General features: G+C 44.2%; 1 protein-coding gene across 2 annotated transcripts; it reads left to right on the forward strand.

Moving 5' to 3' along the window:
- The first annotated feature begins 474 nt into the window (after positions 1–474).
- SYF2 (SYF2 pre-mRNA splicing factor) lies at positions 475–12371 on the forward strand. 2 transcript variants are annotated; one of them, XM_017886502.1, is made up of 8 exons: positions 475–738; positions 1392–1672; positions 1903–2010; positions 4699–4824; positions 5584–5698; positions 6283–6373; positions 9601–9699; positions 11614–12371. In XM_017886502.1, the coding sequence occupies exons 2-8, from the start codon at positions 1649–1651 to the stop codon at positions 11777–11779; spliced, it is 729 nt and encodes a 242-aa protein (XP_017741991.1). In that variant the 5' UTR covers positions 475–738; positions 1392–1648; the 3' UTR covers positions 11780–12371. The 2 variants fall into 2 exon arrangements, with proteins under 2 accessions (XP_017741991.1, XP_017741992.1); XM_017886503.1 differs by having other exon boundaries at positions 494–566.
- Positions 12372–12751: the final 380 nt, after the last annotated feature.

Below are 12751 nucleotides of genomic sequence, written 5' to 3' on the forward strand. Positions count from 1 at the left end.
GTGAGACGGTAGTCGGGGAAGACCTGCCTCTTTTTAAAAATTTATTTTTATGGCTGGGCACGGTGGCTCACGTCTGTAATCCCAGCACTTTGGGAGGCTGAGGCGGGCGGATCACGAGGTCAGGAGTTCAAGACCATCCTGGTCAACTCGGTGAAACCCCGTCTCTACTAAAATACAAAGTAGCTGGGCATGGTGGCAGACACCCGTAATCCTAGCTACTCGGGAAGCTGAGGCAGGAGAATTGTCTGAACCCGGGAGGCGGAGGTTACAGTGAGCCGAGATCAGTGCCATTGCACTCCAGCCTGCGTCACAGGGCAAGACTCCGTCTCAAAAAAAAAAAAAAAAAAAAAAAAAATCAAAAAAACCACACACACACACACACACACACATAAACAAAAATTCTTTTTATTTGTATTATTTTTTTATTCAGAGACTGATTCTCACTTTGTTGTCCAGGCTGGTCTTGAACTCCTGGGCTCAAGCAGTCCTCCCGCCTCGGCCCCGCAATGTGCTGGGATTGCAGCCATGAACCACCACACCTGGCCAAGACCTGCTTCTTGGAGAAGGTGACAACATGCTAAGCTCTAAACGGAAAGAACTTTCCACTTAACGGGAATGAATGGCACTACAGGTTCTTCCTGCCCACTGCAGACAAAACCAATTCACTGAGAAGTGCTACTGCAGTACAGAGTTGCATTAACGTGAGGCTGGCCTCAGGGAGGAAGGGTTACCACTCAAGTAAGTTTTCCTGAAGGCTCAGCTCAGAGGTTAGGGTTTTTCAGCTGGTTTGGTGTGGGCAGAGCAATAGGGATTGGGTGCTGCTGATTGGTTGGAGATGCAATCACAGGGGTGTGGACTACACTCCTCAACAGCTGAGTCCGCCTCTTGGGGGAGGAGTGGGGCAGAGGAAGCGGGTGGGGTTAGTTAGTTGCCAGAATGCGAAAGTCTCAAAAATGCCTCAAAAGACCAATCTTAGGTTGTACAATAACGACGTTAACCTACAGGAGTAATTGGGGAAGTTACACATCCGATGTCCTCCGAAACAATGGCTGGTTATCATTTACTACTTTTTAGCAGAATTCACCCCTCATATTCCTAACCTCCCGGTCTTTCATTAATTTCATAAAGGCAGTTTCAGCCCCCGAACAAGGAGGGACCTGTTTAAGGGAGGGGCTATGATCATCCTTGCTTAAAAGTTAAACTATACATTCTCCCATGGTGAGCTTGGTTTATGCCCAGAAATGAGCAAAGACAGCCGCCCTACGAGGCTAGAAGCAAGACGGAGTGAGCCATGTTAGATTTCTCTCACTGTCTTTGAAAAGGCGGTTTCCAGGAACAGCGTTCAGAGTAGGGGAGTTTCTGTCAGACTCCTTTTGGTCATTTTTTTCTAGTCCTCCGATTCTGAGCGCTTCCCAACCCTTTTCTTGGCGACTCAACTGCTGCTGTCCTTGCCCACGCTGCTTCTCGCGGCTGCGCGAGACCCTGCACAATCCAAAACATTTCACAGCTAAAAGGGTCCCAACTTCCGGAAGCCGCCCGGAAGGGGCGGGGCTTATGGTAGCTCATTTGTACGCATCGGCCCGGTTGTCTGAAGGCTGACGGAAGTGCTATATGTTGTTGCCGGAAGTGGGAAGAGAGAAAGGTTGTGATGGCGGCTGTTGCTGCATCGGAGGTGAGTTCGACAGACTCTACACCGGGGGTTTTGTTGGTGAGGGTTCCGGGGAGCGGCCTGGAGAGAGGTGGAGGCGAAGTCTAGTTTCGCTTCAGGGAGGCTCAGACACTGGGATCAAGTCGGCGGTGGAGGCCCTAGGCCCAGCCTGTGGGGACCAGCGGGGACTCGGCCTGGGCCGTCCTGGGAGAAGCCGAGCTGGCTCTGCCTGAAGCCAGTTCTCCTTGCCGCAGGTGCTGGTGGACAGCGCGGAAGAGGGGTCCCTCACTGCGGCGGCGGAGCTGGCCGCTCAGAAGCGCGAACAGAGACTGCGCAAATTCCGGGAGCTGCACCTGTTGCGGGTGAGTAGTCTTGGAGGTCGGCTCTGATCCGTCACCTGGCCAAGCCTTTGCGCTTTTGTAGAGGGGACGAGGAGGCCACACTACTGCGTCTGACAGACCAACAGAGCAGGATCATCTGAGAGGAAAGCTCTGTTCGGTGGTACTCAACCCTGGCAGCACATGGGGATCATTCTGAGAACGTTTGAAAATATACCTGTTCACTCCAGCCTCCCTCCTACCCACATCCAATTTAATGTATCTGGGTTAGGTTTGCGAGTCTCCATTACTAACAATTTCCCTGCTCTATGATTCTGACGAATTCTTCATTTTACCTAGGGAAATATGTAGAGCTAGAGAGGAAGAAACTTGTGTCAGTAAGAGACCTGGTTCGCTTGATTTAAAAAATAATCTTCTGTCAGAATCTGTTTGAAAAGGGAGAAAATAATCATCTGTCTCTAGGACTTCTGGGGGAAAAGAATATAAAGAAAATTAAAAAAATAATGGGAAACCTTTGAAAGTCTATAGCTTGGTAGTTCAGCCAGTTGATAGGGAATCGGATGTTTAAGTGCCCTGGAAGTGCAGAGGAGGAGAGATGAATGCAGTTTGTGGGTCTCCAGGGGGTGCCTCATGTAATAGGTGACACCTAAACTACTGTTTGAAAGCCAGACAACTAAAGGAGTTAGAGAAAGAGAATCCAAGCAAAGGGAACAAATTCAAAGAAAGAGAATTTGTATTAGGGATAAGAATCCAGCAAATAGCTGGCTGCAGTTGGAGCAGAGAAAGAGACAAGCAGACCTTATTTCAGCGTGGAGTGACCTGACAGCTAGGCCATGGGTTCACAAAACCCCAGAATCACTCTGACTGTTGTAGTGAGACAAAACAAAGAAGACTTCTCAAATCACAAGAATGACCACATATTTCTTTATTCTGGCTAACACCAGTGACTGTTATTACCAAATACAGCATTAGTCTCACTCCGTTACTTCTGCCTCCTATATAAAAATTTAAGATACCTAATTGTAGAAAGCCTCTACTTTCTGACAGTACCCAATCCAGATCCTTAACCCTCCCCCCAGTCACCTGATACAAACCCAAATCCTGGAACGAGCTCCTCCTAACGCCCTTTCACTCAAATGCCCACAGTTCCCCGTGGTTTGCTCTCTTCTTCTATGCAACAGACTCAACTTTGTTGACCATAGATGTATTCTTGGTGTCTTTAATTGCAGGGCTTTTCCAGAGCCAAGAATATACTAGGGATGGTAGTTGGGAGGAGTATCTCTCTTTGCCTAGGGAAAGTTAATCTAATAAACAGTTAAAAAGACATGCTTAAATATTTAGAGTGATTGTGTAAGGAACACATGTTTGGAAATTAGGAGGCAGGGCTTCATGGACAAACTGCCACCAGCTTATGACCTAAGAAATGTCTAACTTAAGTTTTCCTTAAGATGATATACTCATTTTGTTTTATACAATTAGGTTTATTTAAAAATAGACACCTCTCCCCGCTACCCCAAGCTTCAAAAAAAAAAAAAAAAAGACTCTTTAATGGTACTTCAAATTCCTTTCATTTTCATTTGCCAATGTAAACTGTGAAAATATTTTAAAAGGAGGGGAACTTGAAAGCATTAGAGGCATTAAGATAGGTATTAAATCCTCTAACCCAAATTGAGGCATTTTTCTTGAATTAGGATTAAAAGATAATTGAGGCCCGGTGTGGTGGTGCATGCCTGTAGTCCCAGCACATTGGGAGGCCGGGGCGGGCAGATCACTTGAGGCCAGGAGTTTGAGACCAGCCTGGCCAAACTGCAAAATCCTGTTTCTACTAAAAATACAAAAAAAAATAAGCCAGGCATTGTGGCACATGCTTGTAATCCCAGCTAATTGGGAGGCTGAGGCAGGAGAATTGTTTGAACCCTGGAGGTGAAAGTTGAAATGAGCTGAGATGCTCCAGTACAGTCCAGCTTGAGTGACAGAGTAAGACTCTGTCTCAAAAAAAAAAAAAAAAAAAAAAAAAAAGAGAGAGAGAGTATCTTTCACATCATGTGATGTAATTTTGTTTTTTGAGGTGTCTTGCTCTGTCACCCAGGCTGGAGTGCAGTGGTGCAATCTTGGCTCACTGCAACCTCTGCCTCCTGGGTTCAAGTGATTCTCCTGCCTCAGCCTCCCGAGTAGCTGGGATTACAGGTGTGCGCCACCATGCCCGGCTAATTTTGAATTTTAGTAGAGACGGGGGTTTCGCCATGTTGGCTAGCCTGGTCTTGAACTCCTGACCTCAGGTGATCCACCTGACTCAGCCTCCCAAAGTGCTAGGATTACAGGCGTGAGCCACCGCGCCTGTCCGATTTAATATTAATGCCAAATAAAGTCTACTTAAGTGCCACTATAGTATGGTCCCCATTGTTGTGAAACCTTGTTCCCATCCAATAAAAAGGGACCACACAACTCAATAGAGGCAAAGCTGATTTTAACCCCCAGGGCTCTGGAACAGCAAACCAGTGCAACTCAACACATTTTTCTTGATTACATAAAAATGTAGACCCTATTAGGCCATTCCCTGGCTTAAAATACTATGATGGCTCTCTGTTGCTTTTAGGATAAAATGGGGTCACCTTATTAATATGTCCTGCCTGACCCTCCTCAAAGAAGGCAAAATGTATCTGGATTTATTTTCATGCTTTAGCTGACAGACTTCTTGTGTTACGGTTTTAGAATGAAGCTCGTAAATTAAATCACCAGGAAGTTGTGGAAGAAGATAAAAGACTAAAATTACCTGCAAATTGGGAAGCCAAAAAAGCTCGTTTGGAGTGGGAACTACAGGAAGAAGAAAAGAAAAAGGTTAGGAACTATTTTATCTTCATAAGTGATTTAGTCAATCATTCTGTTGTATCAAGACACTACAACATGGTGATTGAATACACTGGCTCTTAGGCCAAGCTGCCAGAATTGAAATTCTGGTTCTGTTCAGTACCGACTGCAACACCTTGGGTGAGTTTATTTAACTTCTCTGTACCTCTGTTTTCTCATCAATAAAACAGGAAGTATAACTAATTATTTGAGTTCATTATGAATTCAGTGAGTTAATGCATGTAAAACATTTAAAACAAGGTCTGACACCTGATTAACACTCAATAAGTATCATGTGCTCACTTATATACCATAGTGTATTCCCAAATTTCCTTTAAATACTACTATAGTGGCCGGGTGCAGTGGCTCATGCCTGTAATCCCAGCACTTTGGGAGGCTGAGGCAGGCAGATCACTTGAGGTCAGGAATTTGAGACCAGCCTGGCCAACATGGCGAAACCCCATCTCTACTAAAAATACAAAAATTTAGCCGGGCATGGAGGCATGTGCATAGTCCCAGCTACTTGGGAAGCTGAGACATGAGAATCCCTTGAACCTGGGAGGTGGAGGTTGCAGTGAGCTGAGATCACACCACTGTGCTCCAGCCTGGGTGACGGAGCCAGTGAAACTCCAACTAAAAAAAATACTATTAAAATATTGGTTAATACTTATTGGATCTTTCTTGATGTAAAGTAGATCAAATTATTGCTTGTATCATAATTGTAGGTGTCAGCTTTTTTCTTCTTTTTAGGAATGTGCATCAAGAGGAGAAGACTATGAGAAAGTGAAGTTGCTGGAGATCAGTGCAGAAGATGCAGAAAATGGGAGAGGAAAAGAAGAGGAAAACCCTGATCTGGGATTTTCAGGTCAGATTGACCTTCATTGAACTTTACTGACTGGGCTGTTAGTCATTTCCTTCATTGTTTCTGGTTTCAAGAAAGGATGTGCCTCTTGTGCTTCATGGGATATTCTTGATGAGGCCTAAGACCAAGAAAAGTACAAATACGTCTCTTAGGACAGAAGTTAAAAAAAAGGCTGTGCTTCAGTTAGCCGGGTTTTTAAATACTTGATGGTAAAATTTATCAAAGTCTGTTTGTCAGCATCTTCAGGATAGAAGCTATGCTTAGAATAGTGTTTTGGGCATATATTACTTCATATAGATTGAGTGTCCCTTGTCTGAAAATCTGAAATCCAAAATGTTGCAAAATCCAAAACTGTTTGAGTGCCAACATGATGGTGTGATGCTCAAAGGAAATGCTGATTGGAGCATTTCAGATTTTGAATTTAAGTATAATGCAGATATTCCAAAATCTGAAAAAAATCGGAAACACTTCCGATTCCAAGCATTTTGGATAAACGATACTTACCTGTGATAATTTAGATTTTTCTCTCAATAGGAAGGTCCAAACAAGGAAATATATTATCTCGGATTCTCATTTTGTATTTTTAGATTATGCTGCTGCCCAGTTACGCCAGTATCATCGGTTGACCAAGCAGATCAAACCTGACATGGAAACATATGAGAGACTGAGAGAAAAACAGTGAGTCCTTTTTTCATCCTGGCTGATGTGGATGTATTTGTGTGTGTGTGTTTGTGTGTGTGTGTGTGTGTATACATAAATAGAAACATACTTTAATGCTAAGGTATGGGTTATTAATAGCTGTCTAAGGGTGGTCTCTGTTTTTTCTGGATTTTTTTTTCCTTTGAGACGGAGTCTTGCTTTCTTGCCCACGCTGGAGTGCATTGAATGGTGCGGTCTCAGCTCACTGCAACCTCTGCCTCCTGGGTTCAAGTGATTTTCCTGCCTCAGCCTCCCGAGTAGCTGGGATTACAGGTGCCTGCCACCATGCCCAACTAATTTTTATAGTTTTAGCTGAGATGGGGTTTCACCATGTTGGCCAGGCTGGTCTTGAACTCCTGACCTCAAGTTATCCATCCACCTTGGCCTCCCAAAGTGCTGGGATTACAGGCGTGAGCTACTGCGCCTGGCCCTTCCTTGCCTGGCCCTTGCTTGTTTTTTTTTTTTTTTTTAAGAGACAGTGTCTCGCTCTGTTGCCTAAGCTGGAGTGCGTTGACACCGTCATAACTCACTGTAACCTCAAACTTGGGCCTCAAGGGATCCTCCCACATCAGCCTCCCCAGTAGCTAGGATTACAGGCATGTGCCACGATTCCTGGCTAATTAATTTTTTTGTAGAGAGGGGGTCTCACTGTGTTGCCCAGGCTGTCTCAAATTCCTGGCCTCAAGTGATCCTCTCTCCTTGGCCTCCCACAGGGTTGAGATTACAGGTGGGAGCCACTGTGCCAGGCCTAGTCTCTGTTTTGACAGCACTGTTTATTGCTTACTTCACAGCAATTAAATTAATCACCTGTTTTTTGTTTTTTGTTTTTTTTCTTAACTGGGCATTCTAAGACTGGTTGTTGATTGGTTAACACTCTGATTGTTGTAGTTACTTAGATATTATTTTAGGAGGCAGAATGCTTTAGTGCTGGGGTTGGTAAACTTTTTCTGTGAAGGACCAGATAGTAAATATTTTCAGCTTTGTGGGCCGTATAGTCTCTGTCACAGCTACTCAGCTGTGCTGCTGCAGTGCAAAAGCGGCTGCAGAGGATTCATAAATGAATCCTCTTTTTATAAACAGGTGGTGGGCTGCTGTAGTTTGGCAGCTTGCTTTAGTGAAAAAGGAAATAACCTCAGGATGGAGCTCTAATCCCAACTCTGTCCCTAGCACTTTGTGACATCTGATAAGTCCTGGAGCCTCTCTGCCTGTTGGCTCTTTGATCTGTAGAGTGAAGGTGTTGGAGGAGTTGATGACTTAGGTTCCTTTCAATTCTGTAACTTTTTATTTTTTATTTTTTTAATTTAATTTTATTTTTTTTTTGAGACGGAGTCTCGCTCTGTCGCCCAGGCTGGAGTGCAGTGGCCGGATCTCAGCTCACTGCAAGCTCCGCCTCCCGGGTTTACGCCATTCTCCTGCCTCAGCCTCCCGAGTATTTTTATTTTTTATTTTTTTAATTTAATTTTATTTTTTTTTTGAGACGGAGTCTCGCTCTGTCGCCCAGGCTGGAGTGCAGTGGCCGGATCTCAGCTCACTGCAAGCTCCGCCTCCCGGGTTTACGCCATTCTCCTGCCTCAGCCTCCGGAGTAGCTGGAACTACAGACGCCCGCCACCTCGCCCGGCTAGTTTTTTGTATTTTTAGTAGAGACGGGGTTTCACCATGTTAGCCAGGATGGTCTCGATTTCCTGACCTCGTGATCCGCCCGTCTCGGCCTCCCAAAGTGCTGGGATTACAGGCTTGAGCCACCGCGCCCGGCTATTTTTTATTTTTATTTTTATTTTTTTTGAGACAGAATCTTGCTCTATCACCCAGGCTGGAGTGCAGTGGCACGATCTCGTCTCACTGCAAGCTCTATCTCTCGGGTTCAAGTGATTCTCCTGCCAAGTAGCTGGGATTACAGGTGCCCACCAGCATGCCTGGCTAATTTTTTTATATTTTTAGTAGAGATGAGGTTTCACCATATTGGCCAGGCTGGTCTCGAACTCGTGACCTCAGGTGATGCGCCCACCTTGGCCTCCCAAAGTGCCTGGATTACTGACTGGTGTAAGCCACTGCACACGGCCCTATTTTTTTTTTTGAGACGGAGTCTTGCACTGTTGCCCAGGCTGGAGTGCAGTGGCGTGATCTCAGCTCACTGCAACCTCAGCCTCCCAGGTTCAAGCAATCTCCTGTCTCAGCCTCCCAAGTAGCTGGGATTACAGGCGCCTGCCACCACACCCAGCTAATTTTTGTATTTTTAGTAGAGACAGGGTTTTGCCATCTTGGCTAGGCTGGTCTCAAACTCCTGACCTCGTGATCCACCTGCCTCAGCCTCCCAAAGTGCTGGGATTACAGGCATGAGCCACCATGCCCAGCCTCCACACGGCCCTATTTTTATTCTTTTAATTAAAAAAATTTGTTTTTTGAGACGGAGTCTCACTTTGTTGCCCAAGCTGGAGCACAGTGGGGCAATCTTAGGTCACTGCAGCCTCCACCTCCCGGGTTCAAGTGCTTCTCCTGCCTCAGCCTCTCCGAGTAGCTAGGACTACAGGTGTGTGTCACCACGCCAAGCTAATTTTTATATTTTTAGTAGAGACGGGGCTTTGCCGTGTTGGCCAGGCTGGTCTTGAACTCCTGACCTCAAACGATCCGCCTACCTTGGCCTCCCAAAGTGCCGGGATTACAGATCAGAGCCACTGCACCCAACCTGTATTTTTTTTAAAGAAAAATTAAACTAGGATCTCACAGTAAATATATGTGTATATTTTCTTTCTTATCGTGTATGGTAGTTTAGTTTGAAATTTGAAAATGGAGGATTTGCTGGGCGCAGTGGCTCAAGCTTGTAATCCCAGCACTTTGGGAGGCTGAGGCGGGTGGATCACAAGGTCAGGAGTTGTAATCCCAGCACTTTGGGAGGCCGAGGCGGGCGGATCACAAGGTCAGGAGTTCGAGACCAGCCTGGCCAATATGGTGAAACCCCGTCTCTACTAAAAATACAAAAATTAGCCGGGAGTGGTGGCGGACGCCTGTAGTCCCAGCTACTTGGGAGGCTGAGGCAGGAGAATCGCTTGAACCCAGGAGACGGAGGTTGTAGTGGGCCGAGATTGGGCCACTGCACTCCAGCTTGAGAGACAGAGCGATACTCCGTCTCAAAAAAGAAAAAAAAAAGAAAAGAAAGAAAATGGAGCATTTATAGGTTTACCATAAGTTCATTTTGCTGTCTTTTCAGTGGAGAAGAGTTTTTCCCAACATCCAATAGTCTTCTTCATGGAACACATGTGCCTTCCACAGAGGAAATTGACAGGATGGTCATAGATCTGGAAAAACAGTAAGCATTCAGTAGAGCAGCCTGACGTTGTGAATACTTCCTGACAAAATGCACTTAGAATATGCACCTAAATCTGATGTGCTTAGAATGAATTCACAAGATAGAAATTATACTTGCTAATTTTTGACCTGTCGATAGTGGTTTTGGGATGGATAGCAAATATGGGTTGAATATATCTGATTTGGAATGGAGATGCAGAATATTGATGAAATTGAATTGTTACTATTGAAGAGGAAAGGTCTAAAAAAATGATCCTTCTTTAAGTGTTTTACTTTAACGACCACTCCCCTGTTTGATTTGAAGAAGCAAGAATGTTGTAGTAAATGTTCCTCACTTAGGTTTGTGTTTCTTAATACTGATAGAGGTGACTATTAGGTAGAGCAGAATGAAAATATATTTTAAGAGTTAATACATGTAAAGTATTAAGAATAGTGTCCGGGCTGGGCATGGTGGCTCCTGCCTATAACCCTTTTTTTTTTTTTTTTTTTTGAGACGGAGTCTCGCTCTGACGCCCAAGCTGGAGTGCAGTGGCCGGATCTTAGCTCACTGCAAGCTCCGCCTCCCGGGTTTACGCCATTCTCCTGCCTCAGCCTCCCGAGTAGCTGGGACTACAGGCGCCCGCCACCTCGCCTGGCTAGTTTTTTGTATTTTTTAGTAGAGACGGGGTTTCACCGTGTTAGCCAGGATGGTCTCGATCTCCTGACCTTGTGATCCGCCCACCTCGGCCTCCCAAAGTGCTGGGATTACAGGCTTGAGCCACCGCGCCCGGCTCCTGCCTATAATCCTAACACTTTGGGAGGCTGAGGCAGAAGGATTGCTTGAGCCCAGAAGTTTGAGAACAGCCTGGGCAACATGGCGAAACCCTGTCTCTACAAAAAAAAAAAAAAATACAAGAATTAGCTGGGCTTGATGGTGCGTGTCTGTAGTCCCAGCTACTTGGGAGACTCAGTCAGGAGGATCACGTGAGTCCAAGAAGTGGAGGGTGCAGTGAACTGTGATTGCAGCACTGCACTCCAGCTTGGGCAACAGAGCAAGACCCTATCTCAGGAAAAAAAAAAAAGTGTCTGGCACATATTATGCCCTCAGTATTAGCTGTGGTTATTATTTAATATAATTTTTTTTTTTTTTTGAGACAGAGTCTCACTATTGCCCAGGCTGGAGCGCAGTGTCACGATCTCGGCTCACCACAGCCTCTGCCTCCTGGGTTCAAGTGATTCTCTTGCCTCAGCCTCCTGTGTAACTGGGACTACAGGCGTGTGCCACCACTCCTGGCTAATTTTTGTATTTTTAGTAGAGACAGAGTTTTGCCATGTTGACCAGGTTGGTCTCAAACTCCTGGCCTCAGGTGATCCACCTGCCTTGGCCTCCCAAAGTGCTGGGGTTACAGGCATGAGCCACTGCGCCTGGGCTATTTAATATTGTTATAGTTATCTTCTTTTTTAGAAAATGTATTTAAATTTTTTTTTTTTTTTTTTTTATAGTGATGGAGTCTCTCTATGTTGTCCAGGCCCTGGTCTGGAACTCCTGGGCTTAAGCGATCCTCCCAGAGTACCTTTTGGGAGGCCTTGTCCTCCAAAAATAGTGGGATTACAGGCATGGGATTACAGCCGCCATGCCCAGCCAATAGTTATCTTCTTTTAAGTGGTTCTTCAGTACAGTCAAGTTCCCAACAAGGAATCATTGCTCTAGCATTCTGAAGATTAATTTGTTGTATTTACTGGATTTCACAGTTCATATTCTGAGTTGTGCCATTAATTCAGTTTCAACTTGAACTTGGTGAAAACTGGCCTGGTTTCCTCTAGCCCTCACAACGTGTGCTAGTCTAAATGTAGATTTTATTCCTGTTTGGTCATGTTTTATTAAGATCCAAAGAGAAGGCAATTTTGAATTTTGTAAATTTTCTTCTTTCTCCAGGATTGAAAAACGAGACAAATATAGCCGGAGACGTCCTTATAACGATGATGCAGATATCGACTACATTAATGAAAGGAATGCTAAATTCAACAAGAAAGCCGAAAGATTCTATGGGAAATACACAGCTGAAATTAAACAGAATTTGGAAAGAGGAACAGCTGTCTAATCCCTTCAAGAACTGTTTATAGAAGCTTGAGAATGGGGTAAAATTTCTGCTAGCAAAATCAAGTTCTTTTGAAATTTTATCAGTAATCCAGAATTTAGTAGTCTATGCCTTCTCACTCAGCATTTAGAAATAAAAATGTGATTTCTTAAACGTATATCCTTTCATGTATATTTCCACATTTTTGTGTTTGGATATAAGATGTATTTCTTGTAGTGAAGTTGTTTTGTAATAATCTACTTTGTATACATTCTAATTATATTATTTTTCTATGTATTTTAAATGTATATGGCTGTTGAATCTTTGAAGCATTTTGGGCTTAAGATTGCCAGCAGCATACATCAGATGCAGTCATTGTTGCTATCATTGTGGAATTTGATAGAGTCTAGACTCAGGGGCCACTTGGGGTTGTGGACTCCAAAGGCAAGGACAGTGATGAGGAAGATGGCAGTGGCCACTGGAGGGCTGGAGCAGTCTCTCCTCATGGCGGCCTGTGACCAAGGTCAGGGAGGAGTGGAGCTATTCTCCCATGATACTGACCATGTGCAGTTCCCTTTTTAAAAAGCAATAAAATGCTTTGGATTAGAATTCCTAACATTTTAAATCTATTATTTAAAACAAATATTTGTATGTATACATTTGTTCGTACACATACATGCTTCCATTCTACAAACACTGAAAGAACGTTTTATTATGGGAAATTCCATGCACCCAGTGCCCTTGGTGAATCCCGTATACCCAGTACCCTGTTCAACAATCATCAACTCATGGCCAATCCTGCTTCATCTTTATTTCCATTTACTTTCTTCATGACTCTTATTTTGATGCAAATACTAGATGTATAATTTCATCTATAAATATTTTAGTATGTATCTCTGAAAGATAAAAACTTAAATGACCACAATACTATTATCACTGCAATAGATATATTTTTATAAAACTCCAGATAGAAAGATTGCTGTTTTTTCTATATAT

This window comes from Rhinopithecus bieti, unplaced genomic scaffold (assembly GCF_001698545.2).
Source record: "Rhinopithecus bieti isolate Rb0 unplaced genomic scaffold, ASM169854v2 scaffold_14826, whole genome shotgun sequence".
NCBI lineage: Eukaryota > Metazoa > Chordata > Mammalia > Primates > Cercopithecidae > Rhinopithecus > Rhinopithecus bieti.